The 24,612-nt window shown below is 41.5% G+C and overlaps 1 protein-coding gene across 2 annotated transcripts in view; it reads right to left on the reverse strand.

Moving 5' to 3' along the window:
- Positions 1–18,747: 18,747 nt before the first annotated feature.
- ephb1 (EPH receptor B1) overlaps positions 18,748–24,612 on the reverse strand; it is a 140,968-nt gene continuing 135,103 nt past the window's right edge. For both annotated transcript variants that reach the window (XM_029525602.1, XM_029525601.1), the window contains exons 15-17: positions 23,355–23,510; positions 21,111–22,582; positions 18,748–19,196 (exon numbers count right to left, since the gene is read on the reverse strand). In XM_029525602.1, coding sequence (XP_029381462.1) covers positions 22,474–22,582; positions 23,355–23,510 — 265 coding nt within the window. In that variant the 3' untranslated portion in view covers positions 18,748–19,196; positions 21,111–22,473. The remainder of the gene's footprint in view (positions 19,197–21,110; positions 22,583–23,354; positions 23,511–24,612) is intronic.

Below are 24,612 nucleotides of genomic sequence, written 5' to 3' on the forward strand. Positions count from 1 at the left end.
AGACACAGGTATGATGTAATATTTCAAAATAAAAAACTACGTTATTAACAAGCCTTTTCTTTACCCTGTTTTTGAGGGGAACTGTGATAGGTTAGCAACACATTCAGCTATCAGTAGTGTTGGGCAAGTTACTTTAAAAAAAGTAGTTGGTTTCAGTTACTAGCTCCTGCAGAAAGTAACTATTGTGTTACTTTCAAGTAAATTTTGAAATGATCAAATGCGTTGGAATTTGGAGCCCACCTCCGCACCTCTTCCACGGAACTTAACATGTTTAGCTGATGTTCTTTGGCAGCAGACTCTTAGTGGATTCTTCCTTGCAGGTTCTCCTGTGGTCTCTCGGTTGTCTTAGCTTTGAAGACGACTGAAGTTCTTGGACGTTCCTTGGTTCTTCATACTGTAAGCTTCTCTGCTTGTAGTCGGAAGTAGATTGTGTGCCATCTGCTTGTGTATCTTGCACACTTTAATCACTGCTTTGGTTATTTTTGAGCTAACCTAAAAACTAGAGGACAGTGATTGTAGACAAGCTCACATATTGTCAGTGTAATATTGAGTGAAACTACATATAAATCTAATGGTGCTAATAATAAGAGGGAAAAATTAAAAAGCAGCTATTACATCCTTGAAAACCTTAATTAATTAGATTAAAAGTTGTTCATCGAAAACAAACAAACAAGCAAAAAACATAATTAGTTTTTCCTGAGGCATGTTAATGAAATGAAATATTAAGTGGGTGAGTAAGGTTATAGGTGGAAATGTACCTTACATAACCTCCGGGAGAAGATTATGTTATGCCTTTCTCGCTTTGAAAATTACCACTCACTTCTAGACTGTCCAATGTGAATTGCTGGTGGCGTGCCTCATCTATTATCGATGATTTCCAGTTCAACACTCTGAAGGGACCTGTGTTGTTTTGTTCTGTGGCAAAAACATGTTTGTTCAGCCACCTTAATTAAAAAGCTTGTCAGTCGTGTACAAACAGTCTTTGAGAGCTCTCAGTATTAAATTTAAAAAACAAATTTCTATATGCACTTAGTAGTGACTTGGAAAAGAAGTATGGCAGGTGCTGACATGACAATATTAATTAGCAAAGAGAGGGAAATTCAATGAATGAGGAGTTCAAGTGAAGTCGAAAATGAAGAGGAGAGAAGAAAAGAGGCGGGAATGATTTGCTGATGGAGTTCTCTGTTATCTCTATTCGTCTGCCTACTTGGATGCTTTCAATGCAGAGACGTAGCTCCCTTTGTGAAATCTCTGAGCCATACTTGCAGCATTACGGCAGCGCCACACATCTGTCTGTCATTAAAAACGGAATCCAACAATGAGTACACCGACTCACGTGATTATTTTTGCATCCTTGTTAGATTGATACTCAGTTAGTTGCATGCTTTTATGAATGCCTTTCTCTCCTTCTTTTCAGTTCCTCTGCCTTTCATGGTGGCTTTCCCTCCCTTATTAACTGCTCCCACCTTGAATTCTCACACATATACAATGTAGAATCAACAGTGCCTTCATCTTAGCCCTCGTCCCGCTCTCTTTTATTCAGGGGCTGTGAATGGAAAGAAAAATGCTGTAAGACAACTTTGTAAGGCCACATGATGCTGTAATGACTGATCCCACTCCTCCACAGCAACGCGGACATTGATGTTCCTCCCAGACAGCTCTGCACACATAGAATAACAAAGGGACAGACGGACACACACACCCTCCCACACACTGTAGCACATGTGCATTAAGGTGGACGTGCCATTGCCTGTAACTGGCTGTTTCTAAAGGCATTATAACAGCTGAGAGGCTCAGACCTGTGTCAATAAAATCACCACAAATGTAAAGCTATTACCTCGCCAGTATGCCTCGTTCTGGTGGCCTCTGCAAATCTGGCTGTTTTGTGAAGGACTGGGGATGAGGTGCTGGGCCCGAGACTGCATGTAGGTAGCTGCAATATACAGATCTCCAGTGGGTAGCTCTCCTGAATAGATTAGGGGCATTTTGTTGCCTTGAGACGATAGTCCACCTTTTTTTTTTTTTTTTTTTAATCAATCAAGAACAGATTTTCTATCTGATTTCGTGCTGCTCTGTCGTCCTTTAACTTGCGCTTCCCCTTCCCTTGCTTCAGCCAGTCATTTCTTTATTTCCACTTGAACTTATTTTGTTTGGTGCAAGGATGAAAAATGAGCTTCCTTCATTTAAAACAACCAAAGACTGTGGCTTTTTTTTCCCTCCCTTAGTAACAAATCAACGATGCTCTGCAGCACTGTTTCACTTTGCAGGATCAGATTATCCTCCTGTGGCCCGTGCATTATAACATGGCCAAATTCACCCAAAAATATTAGACCCTTTTGTTCTCTATCACTGTCAAGCCAAACCCTTCAAGGTGTTTCATACAAAGTGTTAAGAGGTTTACACAAATTACTTTTTGGACAAGTCCATTCATATTCTTACTTTAATGCAATGGAGCTGCATTCTGATTAATGGCCGAAGACCCTCAACACATTCACTATGTGTAAATATAATCTGCCTTGGGCTGCTCTTTTGTGGTCTCAATGTGAGGATATGGTTGCATGCAGTGCATTGATCGGTGTATTTTTTTTTGGGGATTAGAGATTCATTTGTTGTACAATGAGAGCATATTGCCACTTTTGAGTACCACGTGCAGATATTACTATAAACTCTGAAAAACATGATCTATGCAGACTGAATAACTGGCAACTTGCAGAGAAAATTTCTCAGTGATCAAAAAAGTGTTCATCATTTGTGCCATGGCAAACAGGGGCAAAACGTGAAAAGATTACTTGTGTCTGTAAATCCTACATGTGTGATCGTGCTCACGACTGCCATTCAGCTGTTATATAAATCAAAAACGCACAGAAAATTAAGTTTATATACTGAAATGGGGGAATGTCTGGTTTGGAGACACATCTATATGACTGCTATATGACTTTTTTTTTTTGAAGATAAAAAGATATTATAGTTTATCTAAAGGTGGCAATCAGCACCAACACGCTAAGCTAAATACCCTGAAGAGAAATGTGCGGCCTCTTTTTCTTAAGAACATCTGATCAGCAAAGTCCTTGTTCCGCTGCGTGTGTTTGATACATGTCTGCTGTTAGAAGCATGTTGCTGTGTCGGAGTATCTCCCTCTTTTATACATTTCCTCAGTAGTGACACCGCTCTATCAGCGTGTCTTGCTACAGAAGTTGCACGTTAAGAGAACGGCTGTCAAGACCTGTAATTCCATTCTCTCTCCTCAGAGAGAATTACATCGAGTCGTATGCACTCACTAACTGCTGAATATCTGTCTTCTCTTGTAAGGTGGGATTTACATGACAGTGAGTGGGATTATAATGCACATCAAGATAGCCATTTGTAGCTGAAGCTGCAGGCAGAGTGTTTATGACTGGTCAGAATTTCTATAGCATATGAGCGTATTGCTTATTTTATCTTTTGTATTTTTCCACGGGGATTTCCTTTATGAGAATCCCTGCTCCCTGATGGATGGATGGATAGTCAAAGCTGGCGTGCTTTGCTCATTTTCCCTCCTTCTTATTTTCTTTTTTTCAATATAAAACATGACAATACCTGCACTTCTATGTTGTGATGCTCAAGATTAAACTAGGTACCGAAAGTAAGTAGTTTGTCCCCCTTCCCAGCAAACAAAGGGCCAAATAACACATGGTTGAGTGCATACACACAAACACAAACAAACACACACATACACAGTGCCACGTTTATTTTTCAGCCTGCCAATTTTAAAAAGAAGTGGCATCTTTCATTTGTAGGAGTGTCAGAGGTATTAAAAATAGGTATTTGGTAGCTTGTCAGGATGACAAGGACTGAAGCTAGGACTTAACAGCAGTGGCTGACAATGGAGCCATTTCAAAGTTTTCAATTATACATTATTTAGGCTCTGTAGTGAAAACAAGTCTTGCTTGAACGACATATTGAGAACCCCACCTGGCAGCGAAATGAGAAAGCCATCATGATTTGCATTCGGTGGCAGGGCTGTTAACTTGTCATCAACGGTGCTTAAAAATTGAATGAAAATAAACATCTACAACCTTCACTTTATGGAGTTAAAACCAATTTAAGTTGGAAGTCTGAAGAGGCTTTTCAAACATCCATTATGGGGTTGTTCTCTTATTTCTCCTCTCTTCTTTTTCTCGCAGTCAGGATATGACTCTTGGTTCATTCGTTATTCACTTTCAGCTTTCTGTTGTTTACAAACACTAGCTAAAGATACTCCCAACGTGGCAGTGTCATGTTGGAAATTTGTGATTGTGCTGAAATCAGCCCCATCAGAGGTAGCTTCGAAAATAAAGATGGGTCTCCTGTGTATTCAAGAAAACAGTACACAGTCTTATTATATTCGTTACTCAGGTGACTATTTCAGATGACGTTTGTTTTCTTTTTCCTTATAATATAAAATTGTGTACAGCACATATTCTAGGCTAAATTATAAGCAATTCTAAAGATTTATTGCGTCATCATTATATATATAAGCTGTCTGCCGCTGCGCAGCTACAGTGTTTTGACAACACATTAACCTGATATCTGCAGCTGTTATTAGTGCACTGGCAGGAACAGACTGAATAAAGTAGAATAAACCCCATCAGTCAACTTCCATGGCTTAATGACTTGTAGCCAGAAAGTAACTGAGATCTCAAATCAGTTTGCAGCCTTCTCACTCGACCTCTCAATAGCCCTCAGTGATCTCATTGGAGCTGCTGGTTGATAGCCAGAGTCAGTTCACTATCCCACGTCGCAATCTTCCCGTAAACTGGAGGACCGTGTGTGTTGTAGTTGTATTAATCTAACAGTTGATATGGACTAAAAAGGCTTTAAACAACAATCTTGATGTTTACATTTTAAATCATAATGTACACTCTTAAAATGTCTTATAAAAAGAGAACACATCAAATCACCCTCTGCAAATTTTGTCAAAATAAAAGTGTCCATATCAAAAGAGCATCTCAGCATCTCGGTGTGAGACAACCAGTCAGGTTTGAGGGGGATGTTGGAAACAGGGACTCGAACCCAGAACTGCTGTAAGGCAATGGTGCTAACTGTGGTGGAATTTTTCATAATTTCCAGGTGCGAGAATTAACACGCTCAACTCGGCCAAGCTTCGTAGTTTTACTATAAGAAAACCTTTAGTTAGGAATTTAGTTCACATTATGTCCAGCAATAAGTCAGGCTCACATCAGTACCAGTCACCTGAGCAGGGACAGAGCCCTCTCTAATCCACAACAGGGAAAGAACTGACAATTTCTCTGATTGAGCTCAGTATTATACTTCTCATCTACATGTCTCCTGTCCGTTATTTGCTGGGGGGCTGACCTCGTCTCTCCTGGACTGAGCTCATAACATCTCAGACTGATCCAACAGAAGGACACCGAAGGGTGCTCAAAACATTAAGACCATATGCCTCTGGCAGGACAGGTTTTAGCAACCGTAAATAATCAATTTAGGTAATTCAGTCCATATTTCCCTCACACTAACAGCCATCCCAACACCTCGTCCTTTGGATTCCCTGCAAATTCCATTTTCCATATGTTTCTGCATAGCCATCATCTTTAATTTGAGCGATTTGCTAAATCTTGCAATCTTAGACGAACGCTTGCGTATTCCCAGTCAAAGATCTGGTTCAGTTTTTCCTCTGGCATCTCCAATCCCATATTGCATCCAGTAGCTCGCACAGCAGTAAATTTATGCACCCCAAGAAAGCCTCTCATGGCTTCACGCTGGATAGCGTTATAGCCAAAAGAATCCTCCCAATCTTGCATCACATAATGGAACTTAGTCTGCATTTGAATGATAATGTTTTGTGAAGATTGAAAACCTTGGGTCAAGTAATTATATTTTTTCATTCATCACTGACCTCACCGTTCTGCCATCTGATTCTGCCAAGACTGTAACTCCCTCTGTGATGCCAGTGATTCAGCAGGTTTCGATACAATGTAAAGAAAAGTACCATCCAGTGGGAGTTAGCAGCTCAGGCTAACTAGTTTCGCCTTCTGAGAGAAGGTTGAGTTTCTCAGTTGGGGGGGGGGGGGTGACTTCATAGGCAGCTTTGCATTCGTATGAAAGTGTAAAAAAAAAAAAGACAAATTGATGAAGTTGACACAAGTTTTACAAGACTTTGTCAGAAATAGCACAGCTTAGCCAGTAACAAGTGAGTGTGAACAGTTTACGTGGATGTTTTTTTTTTTTTTTTTCTTGTTCTTTTCACCTTCTAGTCTAAACATCAAAAGGTTGGATTTGTGCAGATAGTTGAGGCATTGGAAAGAGATTCATGGTTGGTCAGCTCGGTGCTCTGCTCCACAGGCCGACTCCTCCAGCTTTTGAAGTGAGTCTGCGAGTCACCTGGGGATACTTTCTTGACAGAGATAGAGCCTTTGATAAGCAGTTTTTTCACAATTGCAGAGCACCATAAAATAGAGCGGAGTACAAAGATAAAAACTCTCTTTTGACCATTTAAACATTAATTGCACAGGAGAGGGGCCTTGGCTAATAGGATCTGATGACAGCATTAGCTGGTTGGACTGACAAAAGTACTACGCTTTCCGAGTTTGGGTGCAGCTCATTTACTGGGGGAGGGGGAGGGGGGGGCGCTCCTGATACAGAGGTAAACAGCAGCATTTCTATTCACAAAAACACATCTTTAGAGATGGCCCCCGCAGCTCAGCAGCTCAGTTGTAGCTCACCGACATCCTCAGAAGCTGCCTGTGTTCTATACATAGAAGAGAGGTAAACAGCAAAGGCTAACTTTGATGGAGCATTTATTTATTTATATACTTTTCAAGCCGATCAAGTATAGACACATGCAGGCGCATAGAGCAGCATTGTGCTTAGAAGGTAAAGTTAGGCTGAAGATAAATGCCACTCCACCTGAGAAATTAGCATTTACAGGGCAGAGTTTTTGGTGAAGAGTGGGGAGGTTTATTTCAGTTACATTTTTGTCCATGTTTTATGTAAAAATAATTGACGCATAAAGCCTAAAGTTTTATACGTAAAGCCGATATATGCAAGATAGTCAAAGAATCATAAAGAGTACAGCCAGCTGCATATTCAGAGCTGCATATTCAAACAGAACACACTCCGTTTATTTCTTTGCACAACATGTGTTGGGATGAATCACAAATAGCTGTGTGTTAGAATGTGTTTGCACTTCTGCTCTCCAGTAATCCAGTGAGGCCCAATGAAAACTCAGACGACCTCAAAGCAAGGTGCATTCATTTGCAGTTTTAACGTCATGTTTTATTAGATATATTGGATATGGTGGAAAAACCTCTTGGTTGTGTTTCTGTGGTGGCCTTGATGGACAGCAGGGGACATTTCTCGACTATCAAAATAACACAATAGCACTTTAGAGAACACCTTTTTTGTACTGCAGCAGTATTTTGACCCAATTGGATATTCATTTATTTACATGTTTGATTTTATTGCAAACAGTCTGTCTAAACACGACTAATGTCGCATCATATTGCCGTTGGCATTAAACATACTGCACACGAGCGTATTCCTATAATGTTATATATATCTAATGAGAATTGAGACATCGGGCATATTGTGTAACATTGCACGAGCAGGCTGTGAAATCTGCATGCTGGTTTTAGTTCCTGGTTTGTTTTCTTTAGATTGATTAAATAATTAACAGAGTAATTATCCATACATTCGCATTCAGACACATCAGACTCTGATGAAGATTGGGCCTCGCTGCTTGATACACTGGAGGCTCTTCTTATTAAACAAGGATCAGAAAACAGAAGGAAAAAAAAAAGCTATATCATTTATGTGTGACTGAGTGGATTCTCTTAAATAGTATTCAGAACAGACCATGCACGGTGACAACTTATAGCCGCAGCAGCGTCAGCATTGTCAGATAGACACACATAGATAAAGCCAGACCTGAAGAACAAACACACACACATGCACAGATAATAACACACCTGCTGTAGTCATCAGAATGTCTATGATGGTTATAGGATGAGCACAAGCGTATTTACCCCTCTCATTCATCTCGCACAGTCCTATCTATCCGGCAGGGCTGTGCAGACACATATCTCACTATCCAGGGAACAGATGCAAGAGATCTGTTTGGCTTTGCTGTGCTATTATCTCTTGTTCCTTCCTTTCCCTCTGCTCACATGCATCCTGGATTTATTTTCTTCTCTTATTTGCTCTCTTTTCTGTTATTCCATTGTGCTTGGATCCCAGTGACCCCTCTCCTCTGCATCTCCTGTCCAATATGCAGTGCTTTTTGTGACCTCTTTTGCTGTCTGACCCATCATTTTTGTTCCAGTTTTTCCCTTTATCCTACATCGTGGTCTCTCCCCTTCTCTCCTTACCTCTTCTTCTTTCCCTCTGAAGCTGTTAGAGTCTTATTTTGTTTCTAGGAAATCCAGTCAGCCTGGTCCATCTGCATGATTACGTGCAGCACCACTGATTGGTTCCAGGGAAATCATTCCAGTGGAACATGATGTCCTGGATTGAAATAGCCATAGTAACAAAATATCTCATACTTTCTGCTCAATTTCAAAGTTACAAACTTTATATACACTCATTTCAAGTCTGGTCATATGCCCAAGTGAGTCCTCAAGTGATTAGATTAATATTTCCTCCATATTATGGATTATGGTAATTGACAATTCAGTACTTTTATTTTAATGTCCGGTGCTTTAGGGATCAAATTCGTCATTTAATCAGAAGGGATCTGACAAGGTAATTTAATGCATCAGATGACAGTTTCATTAACTAGTTTGCTTTTGCGCTGACAGCTGGATTTTAAGAGTCTTTTGTCTGGCAGACGACTCTTTATCATATAAATTGATTGAACTACTCTGTCTAGTTTTTTGTTGTTGTTTTTTTTTTTTTTTTTACCAAAGTTTTATGATTTTTAAGTAGCAATTGTATATTTGCTATTATGGTGAATCCTCTTGACTGCTCGCATTCAAAAATTGAAAAACCCGCGCCTCACTTATTTTCTGTAGTTGTATCTATTTCTGTTGGTGCAATGAGCTATTCAAAATCCAATGTAAGAATGAAAAGAGAAGAAATAGATACTAATAGCTCATGTCTGGATTAGCAAAGTTCAAGTCAAATGGAACCAGGTTCAGCCAACAGTGAAAGGAGGTCAGTGAAGAAAAGACACAAGGTCACCTCTAGATGCTCAATAGACCAACATAAAAAAAAAATATCTGCAGTAGCCGCTCAAAGTTAACCCCTCGGTAAAGATGGGTTTAGACTGAAGACTGATGAAATGCTTCTATGAAATGCAATATATTAGTGTAGAGCAGGGAGCGAATACAGAGAAATACTTTTTGTTTTTGTTTTTTTTTTGCAGAAGGCCATAACAGCAAGTTTCTGAATGTGCCTGAGGCAAAAACAGAATGTTCGACTTACAAACAAACAGCACAGCTTCAGACATACGTGTGCTCTCTGCTGCACATACAGGGTCATACAAGTGAAGAAACACGTGGTTTAAAAAAAACAAAAAAAACAAAACAAAACTGTGCATATACCAGTAACACTCTGCGCACACAGCCTCCCTGAGTTCAACCTTCTGTCTGTCACGTGAAGTAATTGGCCTGACTCGGAGGGAAGCTCCCATCTGAGCTGTGGTCTTGGGTTGGAGATTGCCATAGGTTGCTTTCTCAGTGGACCTGACCCAGCAAGACTCCAGTTTATCTGCTGCCTGATAGAGGCTCTGCAGCTTATACATTAATTAATAGAGCGTTCACTTGCACACACACAAACACAGAGCGTGCCTCTCACACACATTTTTTAAAAAGCTACTTTTTTGAACTTTGACACATTCAAATTGGTGTGTATTTATAGAGATGCATGCGCACACTCAGACACACACACCCACACACACAGCACCGTAAGAGCTGGTTGGTTCTCTTCATTTTCAACATCACCCACTGAGGGGTAGCCTGGGATAGTCCATCTGATGTCCAACACTCAGCAAGATTAAAAACAATCAAGAACAATAACAGCAGACACCAAAACAACAGCTCCAGCATATGGCTATTAAATCCAAAAGGCGTTCATGCATCAAAAGAGAAACTAGATTTTTATCATTATTATCAACACTATGGGGCTGCTTCGGGGGCTCATTTTAGGAGATATCATTTCCTATAGACAACAGATTGGGTGATGTGATGGGTTGAGAGAGGAATGAGCAAATATGCTAATGCAATGACAGAATGTAATGCAGTTCCATGCACAGATAAATAAACATAGAGAGAGGAAAATAAGCACAGCTAATGGTTTGCAATGTTGCAGAACAAAACAAAGATAAGGTTGAGTTCAAGCCTGAGAAAACTGTCAAGTTAGTTGAACACCCACACTGTGTCAGGTGTGGCAAATTGTCTTGGTAATATTGAGCTTCAAAAATGCCTATATGAGATTAAGGCTTCCTTTTCTGACTGCATCCAAGGAAAGGCCTCTGTTGTGCCTGCTGAGCAATGTAGCCTTTTATAATTTATGAGCCTGGGACCAGGCTGCATGCCTTTTGGTTTCCATTTCATGTGATATTAAACCTCTCGGCGACCAAGTGTCCATGTCACCATGAGAAACGCTACTCTTGTCAATATGTGAAGCAAGCTAATTCTAACAGTGGAGTGCTTTTAGATCAGTTTGAAAATGGATATAGCTGACAATGCCCGTGTTCAAATCAGAGAATAACACCACAGCGTATATCTCCATGGCCGCCGCTAACATGAAAAAGCTGCTGAAATATTTCGTGCTGGATATACTATCCCGCATTGTGCCCTTTCTTTAAGCCCACCTCTCCCCAGTGTAATAAGTGACGTGTCAGAGGTCACGCCAGGAGTTATGATTATTGTGACCACGGGGGAGTGCAGAGTGCAGGATTTGGGGTTGTAGGCATGTCTCATTCACCCTTCAGCTGTCACAGATCCCCTCCAGTGGCCAGGTCTCTGCTGACTGACAGGTGTAAGTAATGACTGCAGTTCAGAGGTCATGAGTCAACATAAGCACACAGGCCAAGCACAGCTGCATGCAGGCTTTGATACGCAGACCTTGTCTCCCGGAGGACTCTGTCATTTCGTGTCAGCTCTGCAGATGTAGTGCCTGTGCTTGTTAGGATGTCTCAAATATATGAATAAGTGCATTTGATGAGTGTAACATTATTTTGTCTGTCTGTGTTTGGACTTTATTTAGTGAAAGAAAATGCCTATTCTCACCTGATCTGCACTTAGTGAATTAGGCTAAAATAACGCTTCTCGTTTTGGCTTTTTATGAACTTCTCTTCGACCACGTGGCACCGCAGGAAGAGAGAAGGGCTCTTAGAAACAAGATGAAAAATATGGCGCGTGGAGGAGGGAGCGGGGCTCATTATGGCACAGCACATTCCACAGAGTGAGAGATCAGCCTGGAGGCCCTCAGCAGCTGACAGCAGCTGCATTTCCCAGCCTTATGCGGATGGTTGTGCTGGTGGTGGAGATGATAACTGGAGAGGACAGTAGAAAGGGAGGCAGGGTTGGGAACGGGATGGAGATGTCCGGAGGGACTTAGTTATCATTTGGCGTTCCTCTACTCCTTTCATCACTTCAGATAATGCCTCACATGTGGGTGCGGGGGGAATAGGGAGATATGAAGGGGGAAGGGCTGGGTGCTGGGGAGAGGAGAGGTCTTGTTCTAGGTGGATGCAATTTTTGAATTGTACTGACGTTGTGAAGACACCAACGCCCCCTTTTTGCTCCCTGCGCTTGTTCCTCCAGGCTTTTTGATCTTTGGCTTGCAACACCCTCATCACAGACTTCACTATGGCCTCTCAATGACAGAATTCACACAAATCAAACCAACAATGAGGAGGAAAAAACATGTATTATTGGCCTTGTCATTGCAAAAATGTCGCTAGTTTCAAATTTACTCTCACTCACTCAAACCTGCCTTGTTTCTTTGGTATGAGTGAGTGAAGGAAGGTGAAGGGCCAGGAAAGTCCAATATGAGCTTGTCAGAGACAGAGAGAGGGAGAGCTGCTAAAAGAGGACATTGACATGGCTGCCTGTCTATAGCAATTACACTTACCAAGAATGTGTCTGTTTTGGCTGTTCTCATGTGCTGAGGCAGTTGTGTCCCTCTCCACTGTCTTTAACAACCGATCGACTCTCCCCTGAGAGCCACTTAGTCCGTCCTCGATCCAACCTCTTGAGTTACAGCTTACCCACACACATGCTTCTGTCAGAGGAGTTGCCATCTGGGCACACAAGGATGCACAAATGCACGCCCAAATATGCGAGGAACCAATAAACAAAATGTACCTTTTCATTCCTTTCACGAACACAACAGCATCACTGTGTTGACCCCTCAAGGTCAGAGACATTTTCTCATGGTCCTGCAGCAGAGAGACATGAATTAATTTTCCATACAACCTCTTCACAATAATCACAGCAACCACCACGTTCTAGTGGCCTTCGTTGAGTGAAGTGGGTGATTTCATGGCGCACCTCAGGTCCCTTTCCTCACAAAATACTGTAGGTGAACAGTGCGTGGAGGAGAGTGTTGTTGTTTCTGTGTCTTTAAAATTCTTTCATCATCACAAACCACTTCTCACAAAGATAATATGGATTGTCTTTGTTCTGGCCGCAGAAGTCTCAGAGATGGATATCTGAAACTCTGGAAAATTGAAGCTAGTCTAGGCTATCCTGAGATTCCATTGTAGTTTTTATTATTGTTTTTTGTGATTTGTGTCTATGAAGCATTTAAATCAGTAGAGCCTATTTAATGATATACTAGGCAGCGTACTGTAGTGCCCAGGGGTAGACCCACTAGGAAGCTTTCTTGGCGTGCTGTGCTGTGAGGCAACAGACTCGTGAACTTGTGCATCCGTGTTTGGGATGACGTTGATAACTGATCAGCAAATTATGATTATTAGAAAGATGATATGAATCAAGGAGAATGGTGTGCATTCAGCACATTGCAGTTAGCGCCAGCAGTGTGGGTCATCAAGTAAACCCCAGGAGTTTGCAGCGTTGATAGTCAGTGCATTGCTAGCAGTGAACTTTTTTTTTCTCTGACTATACCCAACCCAGCCACAGTGCCACCATTACTGCTAACAAGGAGCTTGTGTTTAACTCACACGGGCCCTTTTTATCATGTATTTTATCCAATCACAGCAGGGGGCTCTAAAGTATACATTTTATATGTTGTTCAGTCAGTATACCCACACCACTGGGTCATAAAGCTGAATGTGTTGTATATTTTCTGTTGAGCCACAAAGCAGCTGGTTAACGGCATCACATAAAGTATGATTGTGCAGTCCAGCCCCCTTCACAAAGTATGAAAACCATAACACCAACTGAAGTGCATCTATGCACCGTAGCTCTCAGTGCTGTGAGCATCTGTTAAAATGGCAGGTGCTGGTTAAGAGCAGTAATGACTGCCATTAACCAATGTTTCACCGCTGTGCATAATCGTGCTTCACCGTCCAGTGCCCGTTCATGAAAACATATTATATAGAACATATTCTGCCGTTGTGAGACAGGAAGGGGAAAAAGAGAAAGTAAATTTTTTATGCCGTGCTCTGTAGGGTTTTAATTAATCACCTGTAGTTGTGATGTATGCAAGTATGCACTGTATAGTAGAAGTTGAATACAGTCCATCTGTCCTCCTTGACGTAAATGCTGAAGGCAAAGTCGGATGGAAACTTTCATGTCTTTCTCCCAGAAACTCATTAGACACCCATCAGCACCATGACTCATCTCAACCTGTGTGAGCAGTCAAGTTTAGGGCGTTGCTGAATTCCTACACAAGAAAGCGCAGTTTACCTTCTGCACTTACCCACAGCAAAGACATCAGCAGGCCTTTCAATAATCCAACATTATAGCGAGGTTTCCACTTCCATTTTGAGAGTTAGATGTGATAAAACACTGCCACGTGTCACACATCAGGGAAAGGGACAAGGAGAGGAAAGAGAGAGGAAAGCCTTGTAGCTTCTGGCATTGCATGCTGGGTGCACAGCCATTGCTAGAAACATAAAGTGATGTCAGCGGTTCATACGTACTCTGGCAGCCAAGGTTATGAGTTATGAAGCTGATATTAGAGAGAATGGAGCAGCAAATGGAAAGTGTGTGACCTTCATCACTCACGATCCATTCTTTCTCTTTTTCCATCTAGTCTCCCTCTGTTTTGCAAGCCATGAGGCAAAGGAACCCTTTTGTGTGAACCCTCTAATTAGGAAGACCTTGGCGTACGGATCTCATCCATTGTTCTTCTTCATTTTGGTGGGAAAATATTTCATTGATTTTTGCAGCGATCGAAGGCGGGCAGAGCTGAGAGGAGCTCTGTGTGGGATTAGGCTCTGCGGGGGGTTTCTGGGACAGGTGGGGAGCTTGTGAGTGTGTGTCTGTCTGTCTGTGTGAAAGGCGGGTAATGTCTCTCCGCATAACCCCTACCCCTTCTCACCCCATGAAAGAACCAATTACAACTGTGATCCTCGAGCCATCATAACTCACCTCTTCCTCCAGCTCCCACTGCTCACTCCATAACTGCTGCACAACTACACATTGTTTTTCTCCACACGCTGTTAGGATGAACTCCGGCTCATTTTGAAACATCCACTTTTTGGTATGTGCTTTTGTTTGTATTCTCTCAAGCACAAGTATGATGCAAGATGGCCATGTTTTCATAATCAAGCATAATTTTTTGCGATAGGAAGTCACAGGCTAATTTTGGCTGTTGTTGTTCTTCTCTCAGTAGCCTGTACAGCAGCCGCTGTTTTTCTGCCTCCTTCGCTCTCATTTTCTTTCTCCTGTCACTCTAGACTGTCTTGAAATTATGTCCTACCCCTGCAGGTGCCAACATCTCTGAAATGATTATACCTACCACACAGAAGATTGCTTTTGGTAATTATATGTATCATAATTAAATTTGATGAACTCCTCTGAGACATAAAATCTCATTTGACCCAGGTGTTGGGAGCTCTTCTCTTTCTATACATGAAAGGGGGGGGGGGTGTCTTTTACTATTGAGAGAGATACACTTTGAATCATACAACTGACATCTTGATTAAGCAAAAGCAGTATTTCCACATTTGGCATATTCACTCTGGTCCATCAATAACTTCATCACAGAACAAGTGACAAGGCATATTCTCTATCGCCGCTGGAATGAATCGAGCAGGGTGGACTCTTTGGTTCTTGAAAGGCCAAATTTGAAGCAAGAAAATGAAGCTGAAGGTTAAAACCAGAGAAGACATGGCAGCATGAGTCTGAGGCCACAACGTGTGCTCTGTTAGTGTTTATGGGCAGATAGTGCAGTTTTCTATGTCTTTCCAATGAAAGGTCAGATGTCTCCAAATCTGATCAGATCTTATTTCTCCTATCTGCTGTTTTCTGGTCTTCATGCATGTTTGAAATATAACGTTACCGTTCTGTTTCTACATAGAGTGAATTATCATTCTTTTCGTCCGCTGCGTATATACATCTCTGCCCAAAGAGGAATCCGTCCTCTTTTTCTCCACAGAAAGAACGGTGTCGATGAACTTGATCACAAACACAATATTTCACCCATGGGAAATTCTGTCAGCATAATGCTGCCACAGACAAAAAGGAGTAAATGAAAGAAGGTCTTTTGAAAGAGCTGTCTTTCATCCGCCCAGTATTATCACAGAGACTCTCAGAATCTATACAAAGGAGCACTGAGGCTGCTCTGGTGGTCCTCCATTTCGCCTTTAATTTGTAACCCATCTCGCCGCTGTATTTCATTATTTATAAAATTATACACCTCAGAAAACAACACAGGCCTGAACCACATTAAGACTCAGGTCTCCTTGTGCGGTTTGTGCTTTTGGCTTTTCCTAGGCCCCCAAGATCACTGTAAATATGCAGGCAGCTTACCGAGGCCATGCAGCCAGCAAGAGCATAGATTAGATTTAGGCCTCAGAGAATCTCACGAGGGGATTGACGCAACTCTAGTCCTGGGATTTTGCCCATGTTTTGCTAAATAAATATTATCAAAATGCATACACAGCGATGCATTATGAATGCATAAATAAAGCCACAACAATTCAGTAGTACTCCCTGTCAGTTTAAGTATTTCTCTCTCCGTCCCTGTTCCATCGGCCTTGTGATATGGCCGTAAGTTAATTTTGTTCTTACTTTGTCCTTCACTCAGTATTCCCTCCAAGTTTTCTACTCCCACACTCTGATCTGCACCGCTGGATGGATTGCTTCTTCGCCAACTTTCTCCCCCTCTCTCAGCAGGGGTTCCCCGCTGTGCACCAATCCCTTTCTCGCAGGTGATTGCTCAGGGAATATTGATTAAGGTGAAGATTTGCTGCTGAGAAGTCACTTTTCAAACTTCCTGTGACTTTAATGTGAAACAAAATGAACTCCTCCATCAGTCATAAACACCATGTTACAGATGAAGCATGTATTTAACGGAACACTCTGCTTCTACGGTGGCCCTAAGAACTAAGAAAACACAGAATTCAGAAAACATCTCCACTAAATTGACGAGACAAAGATTCATAGCACGACCAAATACATAAATACCAAGCAAATTGTTACAATGTAACAAATTTGATGAATCTGGTTGTGATGCATGTGTTAAATCATTTGCAAGTTTTGAACATAAAATCATTAAGCAAGTATAAGTGGATGTGTTTATTCCTAATTCAAACAAGTTAGGGAAAGAGAGGCTGCAGGTAGACGCTCATAATCATGCTTATGTTTGTTTTGTTTTTTTTGTTTTTTGTGTGTGTGGTTTTTTTGTGACCAACGTTCTTGTGAGTGTTTGTGTTTGGTAGTGTTGTTTGTTGCACGAGTTGGCAAATCGATGAAGATGTCTGGATTTACTGTCTGCTGAATTTGAAAGTCCTTTCTTAAGTTTAAGTGCACTGAGCTCTCAGGACCACTGTGGAATTCACCTTGTTGGATTTCTGTCAGCCACAATCTGTCCACCTTATCTCTTAAACACAAACATGCATTCTCACAAATCAGCTTTCACTTCTAATGTAGTGTAGTCCTTCTTTCCATGAGGCCAGTGTCTTCCTCGGTCTCTCTAATTGCTCTGATTAACGTGACAAACAGGCCCAATTACACTAAAGGCATCGGGGAAGGATGCCATTAACAACATCGCCATATCAATGGCCATTACAGCGTTTTAACTATTAGTGGAACTCTACAATTGCAATTAAGCCATTCATACTGTATGACCTTGGAACTGTCTCCTGAGCAATAAGACATATCCTGTGAAACATGTGACAGTATATGAGAGGGAGTTAGGCAGCGTATCATTACAATTCGTTACAAAGCATGCCTCCAACAGCTGAAGAAAAAAATCGGCTGCCTTTTTTTTTTTTCTCCTTCCTTCTAAAGGAAATAATTAAAATCTATAGTTATTAGTGAGATCTAGAAACATGGCAACAAAGTCTGACAGGGCGAGAGACATGCACTAAGACAACCAGAGAGACTGAAATGGTTCAATCCAGACAAAGCAAATCGCTGTACTTGAGCGGACAGCCCTGTACTGTTGGTCCTTCATCGCACAGTGATGATAACTGAAGGTCAAAACTGAATAAGGAAGGCAGCCAGTCAATTATAATCACCTTCACTTTGTCCTGGGGTTTTGTTTAAAATCTCTGGGATTATCACGATGTGTTGTCTGCCAACTCTGCCTTTTTATGGCTATGTTTCAAAAACTTGGCTGTACATACTATGCGGTTGCAAAAGTGGGAGCAGCTTATTGGCTCTGGATGTTATTTACATATTGTGTTTTCATATTTGAAAGATATTTGTTTTAAACTCCAGATAATTATTTCCAGACAGTGCATCACGTCTGTTCTGTTGTTTGTCATGATCAGCTGTAAATACCACAATACTTTAATTATTGTTACCATAGAGTCCAAACGATTTATTTTATTTATTTATTTTTTTTCCCAGTTTTGAAAAAAACTTGCTGCCAAATGAAAAGATGCTTTTTTTTCATGGAAACAAGCTTATAGCAAAAAATCTGACTGAGCATTTGTAAATTTTTTGTGTCAGTAGAGTTCAAAAAATGATCCAAGCCATATAACCGCTTGACTACAAATGAACTTGTAGAAATGCAGCACAATGACAAAGTGATGACTGAAGCGCTATCACAAACTTGAGAGATGGAAAATTGTCTGTTCCATGAATCTTGCTGGCTTCCTCCCCGTTTGGCCTCGCCCCAGCACAGCAGTCTCTCTGCTAATATGAAGCTGGATATTATCAATCAATTAGAGGCAACAAACAGTTACTGCAGGTATGGAGATACATTCCCCTCATTAATCATATCAGTGTGGTTCAACTCACCTTTGTGTGTGTCACATGCTCTGAAAGTTCCTGGCAGTCTACAGTAGAATTCACTGGCCTACTGCAACAGTTTTTGTATGTAGTGAATGTGTGGCAGAGACTGTGATAAGCGTTGGGACGGGAGGATAATTTCCACCAGTTTGTCAAAATATTTTCACTTTTCACAGAGAGCCAATTTTTGGGGATGTGTGTAATCCCAGCAGCGGCTCGTTTATTAGTGGCTGATGGCTTTCAACACGTGCTGCCAGGCAGAGCAGCAGCGACAGAGAAATTTGTTTATTTTCCTTGTCATTATGAAACCGAGCAATAGATGTCACGTCTGTGCATGGCGCCGTCACTCGTCTTACTGGATAATAACCCTTCCTCTACGCTTTCTTGACTTACCATTAACAAAAACAGAATGATCACCCGCCAAGTCACGCACCATACAGCGAATGACTTGTTTTCCAAGGCCTTTATTGAGTGCATTTTAGTACAATAATTCTCAGAAAGTTACAGCTTACAAACTCTTGACACGTACTTGTCACAATTTACAAGTGGTAGCTATACAGAAACAAAAGAAGGGAACACCCCTAAACAATGTATGTGCACACATAAATGTCTATACACAAATGTGTCCACTATGCACACACATGAAATCAGTCTCACTCTCTCTCACGCACACACACATACAAATAAACAATGACATGTGCACATTATTCAGCTACATCATTCATTGTGTACCGTAGAGGGAGTTGGTGACTGGTTTCCTAAAAAGGTCCAATTTCATGTGGTCTTCTTCCCAACAGCTGCCAACCTCAATTCATCTGGGTGTTCATCATGTGGATGTGTGTGTGTTTGTGTGTAGACATGTGTGCGAGTAGTTTTATATGTGTGAGTGTCTAGGTCTGCAGTCTGTAACAGAAGGGGGGAAAAAAAGAGAGAATTAATAAGTTTAGTTTTGCAAAGAGTCCTGTCAGGTCATTTTCAGCTCAGCATGGCCTCTGCTGCTCTGACCTATAAATGACAAGCATGAATTCAGCTGCTAAGAGGATCGTTGGTCACTCCTCGGACAGTTACAACACCATGAAACATTTAACAAGCTCTGTTCTTGTGTTTTGTAACAGTGTGTGATGAATGGCTTCCATATGAAACTGCGTTGGGAGAGGTATGGCGAACTGCCTCCCCATTCATCACGCTGGAGTATCATTACAGTCAGATAGTTCGAAGACAAACAGAGCAAATGGAAAATTAAGAATTACAGCGTTACATAAAAAATGCATTCTATCATCTCATTCACAGGCTCTGAAAGGCAAATGCATAGGACTGAGCTGAATGGAGGACTGCTGCATTCAAATTGAATCGTGGGATTTGCTGAAAGGGATTTAAGCCAATCTCAAGGAGCATGTGATTATATTTAAGAATACTTGGTAAATCACCGACTCTGGAAACTGAAAGGCAATTGATTTCGTCCATGAGCCTATCCATGTTTTAAATTAGCAACTAAAATAAATAAACGTAATTTAAATGATGAAAGATGTTGCCATATTCACCGCACTCCAAAAGAAAACTTGCGGATTTGCTTGAATGGACTAATTTCCTTTTATCCCACCAGCTCTTCTGCATTCCACTCCTCCCCTATGGCCCCACCCTCCCGCACGTTGCCTCATCACCCTCTCTTTTGCACATATGCACACGCTCTGCCAGGTTTCAGCCTACTTTCTCTACTTTCATCAGCCTGGAAACCTGACACGAGAATAACATTAAGAGTCCCTCAGCGTGTGCGTTTATTTTTTGACGGTCCCATCAGTCTCCCGCATTGGGGCTCATGTCTGTCAAACTGGGGTCCCAACAGATGTTTGCAACCATGCCTGGGCCCACTGGAGCGTGGAACCAACCATTTCTCCGGCCCGGCCCAGCCCGGCCCTGCCCTGTTCCAGGACAGCTTAGTTACAACCAGGATAAATGAGCTGGAGAGCTGCCAGCCAGCCGGAGCAGTGAGGGGAGAGGTCAGGACAGGCAGAGTAGGAGGAGGAAGATGACTTGAGGGTGGAAAGTATACTTAATAATCTGCTAATGGGCCTGCCATCAATTTCTAATTTTGGATGCAAGGTGGTTAGACTTGTCGTCACTCATAAGTCTTATATAGGAACAAAAAGGACTTCAGCAGCGTCGTGATGCTGCAGTAGCTCCTGATAATTGCCTGTGAGCTCGGAGACTTCCTAAGAGACTTCCTTTGACATAAAGCCACAGCTAATTACTGTAGGAGTAACATTCAAGACAGTTTGCTCTGAATTCTAAAGGCCAGTGTGGCTAAAATTTCATTAACTCAGCATACTGAAACAGGATTCATAAAGTTTAACAACTCTGTACAAGTCTGTGGTTAAGAACTGTGCTGCAATACATAACATGTGTTAAACTCTGTCACGCCACCGCAGTTTGTGCCCAACCTGCAAACTCATACGGCAGCTGCAGAGTAAGGGTGCATTTATTTACTCAGCAGTTTAGCTTCCACGGTCTACAGGAGGCTGTTTTACACTGCGGACGCTGGGTAGTTTAAGTCTGTGTGTACACTGGAATGACATCGGGCATCTGTTGGCAAAGCTCGGCCCAGATGCTCATTTCCACTGTGTAAAGAAGTGATGCTGATTCACTCCGATTTCCACTGCCTTGATGAGGTGCTCTCCCTGGCATTTCAAAATCTCGCCTTAGCGAAGATATTTTCAGCACCCAATGAGAAGGATTTGCTTGGAATACATTCAACCAGATAGGGAGATGTTTGTTTGTTTGTTTTTTTTTTTTGGTACTGTGCCGTCAGCAGCTACTTACCGTGGATTTGGGAACGGCCAAGGCGTGGTGTTTTCCTCCCTCTCTTCTGGATGGTGCTGAGCACTCCCAACACAAACAAAAAAAACTGATCAAAAGAAAATATAACATAAATCATATCTGTACAAGTAAGTGCTCACCAGCAAGAGACAGCATGTGTACACCCACATTTAACATGATCTCCAATAAATGGATATTTTGTCAATTATTATAACTCCTACAGCAATTTTCACATAGATCTACAATACCAATTGTTTGCCCATAATTACTTGAACATTTCCCTCAGGTTAAATCATTCAGTCAGGATTGTCCCTGTGGCCGTGGAGCAAGCCACTGTCCTTCCTTCAGTCATCAGCAGAGATCCAGGGCACTGTAGGAATCTGCACATCACATGTGTCTATCGCAATCTAGCCACAAACTTGTCTTTGCCAAAAATGCAAGCAGAGAGTTCTGTACATACATATTCATACATATCACCTTCAATATGAAGGTTTATTATGAAAGATATAATCATATTTAGCAAGAGATAAACATATTTATATTCTCTGGATCTGGGTGGGGCTGGCTAAGAAGTCCTTTTGGCAAGACCTTCCACCCAGGACTCCGCAGGTAGTGTTAAAGTTAAAATACGAGTGGACGGCTTCTTGCTATAGTGAGAAAACAAACTAACCGACAAACAGATGGCAGAAGACAAAAATAGAACTAAGCTCTGAATTTTTCACCAGTTCATTTACGATACATTTAGCCAAATTCATCAAACAAGCAAAAGATGGCGTGAAAGGTAAAAATGGTGCTCCGCTGTATATCCCTGTATTTCACCAATGAATCCTACTGGTAATTGCTTTTTCTTCTTCTGTGGCCACGTCAAGGCATCTTCATTGCACACGTTGACGACAGTATGGATAAAATCACAGGTCACATGTTGTAAACGCAAGCGTCTCACACTTCTGTTTACAATTTGTCTAGTCGGGATAATATAGAACTACAATATTACTCATTTTACCGCACAGTCCGAACTTGAGAGATTCCCTGTATCGACATCTGATTGTTGGAGTCATTTTGGTTCACAATGACATGGATGGCTGTTCATAACCACAACAAAAGACGTCTGTCCTCTTTTCATAATTCAGTAGAGAAACAGTATCAAGTCTGGACCCTGAACTCCTGTCGTTGATTGCATGAAGTGAGATAACTATTAACCAAGTTAAAGTGTAGACCCTGGTCTCCTGTTGTCATGGTTTGTGAATTAGATTAAGACAATAGTCTCCACTCTGGCGCGTTCCGCTGGATCAGGGGTCATTCGAGGGCTGCCATTGTTGTTTGTCCTGCGAATGCTGCCCGTTCCGTGGCACGGCGCCCCCTGTAGTCATGCCATGCTGATGGGTGACTGGCTCATCTGCACCCTCATGGACTGTATATTACTGAGGATCTTCTTCTGGTGGCCTGCCAGGGTCACTCCTATTCTAAGCAAGTCCCTAGACAGAAAAGAAACAAATAAATAAATAAATAGATAAAAGTCATATTCTAAAGTACTAGATGAAGGGATGCCCATCACATCAACAATTGAAAAGATCGTATAAGTATGCATTTCCTTTTTACAATCTTAATATCACAATTTATGAAAATAAATTCCGGTCACAAAGCTAGAAACAACTCTGTCATTTCAGAGAAGACTTAGTAATCTATGTAGCTTTGCATTGAAAAGAGACTCCAAAAATGCCACCTTGCCCCAAGCATAATGCTTTATTAAAAATGTTTGAAGGATTTTATAGTTTCAGCATGTGTATGGCCGATTCAAATGTGTTGATTGAAATAAATGGAGTGCAGTATTTTACGTCTATTGATTCTAACTGTGCTACAAGAAATGTCACCATGACACAACCTTTGCATAGCTCCACCTAAACAGCAATGAATAAATAGGCAATGTTTATATCAAGGATTTACATCTATATCCTTATTTTGGAAAACAGTTCTCAGAAAATACTTATTGCATCATGACGCCTAGACAGCACAGATGGAACTATTTCTCCCAAAATGACTGTGTTATTTTCTGTTCTAATGAGTCGTATTTTTGTGCATTACCCATACAGACTTTGCTTTGATGCAATCATTCAAACACTTGAGTCACTGGATGTATTCAAGCCAAAAATAAATGCACTCAACATTCAGTCATTATATACAAGTGTGCAAATCAAGTGCCAAATGGCTTTTGGAAGTGTTCATTTGCACACGAGCAGGTGAACTCACTCTGAGGTCATTTGAGCCACCAGCTGCAGGGAGGTAAAGCCTGAGTTGAGAAAGTTGTCTCTATACTGGCTCATCTTGATGGCAGTGAGCCAGTCCTCGACTGAGCTGAAGGTGTTGAAGTCAGGTATGGATCTGTCCAACAGTGGCTGCGAAGGCCTGAAGGGGAAGGAGAGAGAAGAATGTTATGAAAGTAAGATTTAAAGACAGAGGGACTGACTGTGGTTATTGTGTCTACGTGGGTGTAAGAGGATAGAGAAGGAGGAAGTGTGCATGTTTGTCCTGGAAAGTATTTTGACCTGATCTACCGATTGATATCTGTCTATCAGGAAAATGGCATTTAAAGAAGCGGTAAACCGAGCAACACTCAGGAGAGGAACAAACACATGCTCCATTCCACAAGCTTGAACTCACATGGAGGCAAAAGTTCATGTTACAACATGGCAGCAACCCAAACCTACACACAGCCAAAACAAGTGGTTTCAGGACAAGTCTCTGAGTGACCCTCAGCGGCCCAGCAAGAGCATGGAAATTAAATCGGAACATCTGAGGAGAAACCTAAATCATGCAGTTCACACAAAGTCCACATCCAATCTGGCAGATTTTTTGAGGATCTATCAGAAAACGCAGAAGAAAATAGTTTGCAAAGCTGTATGCAAAATCATGCCCAGTAGGACTCAAAACAAATCGAGGCCAACGGTGTTTATACTGAAAGCGAATAAACATTCTGAATATGTATACAAACATGTATACAAATTAGATGCATCTGTACGTTTTAATTCCTCTAAAACATGTTTTTGCTCTGTCATTATGGAGGAAGAATTATTTATGCATTACACAAAATGTGAAAACTGTGAACTCTCTAAAGCCAAGTGGAGAGAAAATCTTGGGGAGGAAAAGTTCAGGTTTAATGCAATCAAGAGTAATGAATTCATGTTTATTTCATGAGGGGATAAATCAGTAAGGATGTACACACTGGGTGTTGACAGCAAGGGTAAATACTGTCTATATAAAGAGATTTAAAAAGTAGTTATTGGTGTTCATTTGGCAGCGTGGTGGCATAGTGGTTAGTGCTGTCGCCCCACAACAAGAAGGCCGCAGGTTCGGTTCTCAGCCTGGGGCACTTTTCTCTCCCCCTGTCCGAAGACATGCATTTCTAGATGAACTGGTGACTCTAAATTGTCCGTAGGCCCGAGTGTAAATGAAAGAGGTTGTTGGTCTCTGCCTGTCTCAGTGTGTTGGCCCTGTGATAGACTAGTGA

Source organism: Echeneis naucrates, chromosome 17, assembly GCF_900963305.1.
Source record: "Echeneis naucrates chromosome 17, fEcheNa1.1, whole genome shotgun sequence".
NCBI lineage: Eukaryota > Metazoa > Chordata > Actinopteri > Carangiformes > Echeneidae > Echeneis > Echeneis naucrates.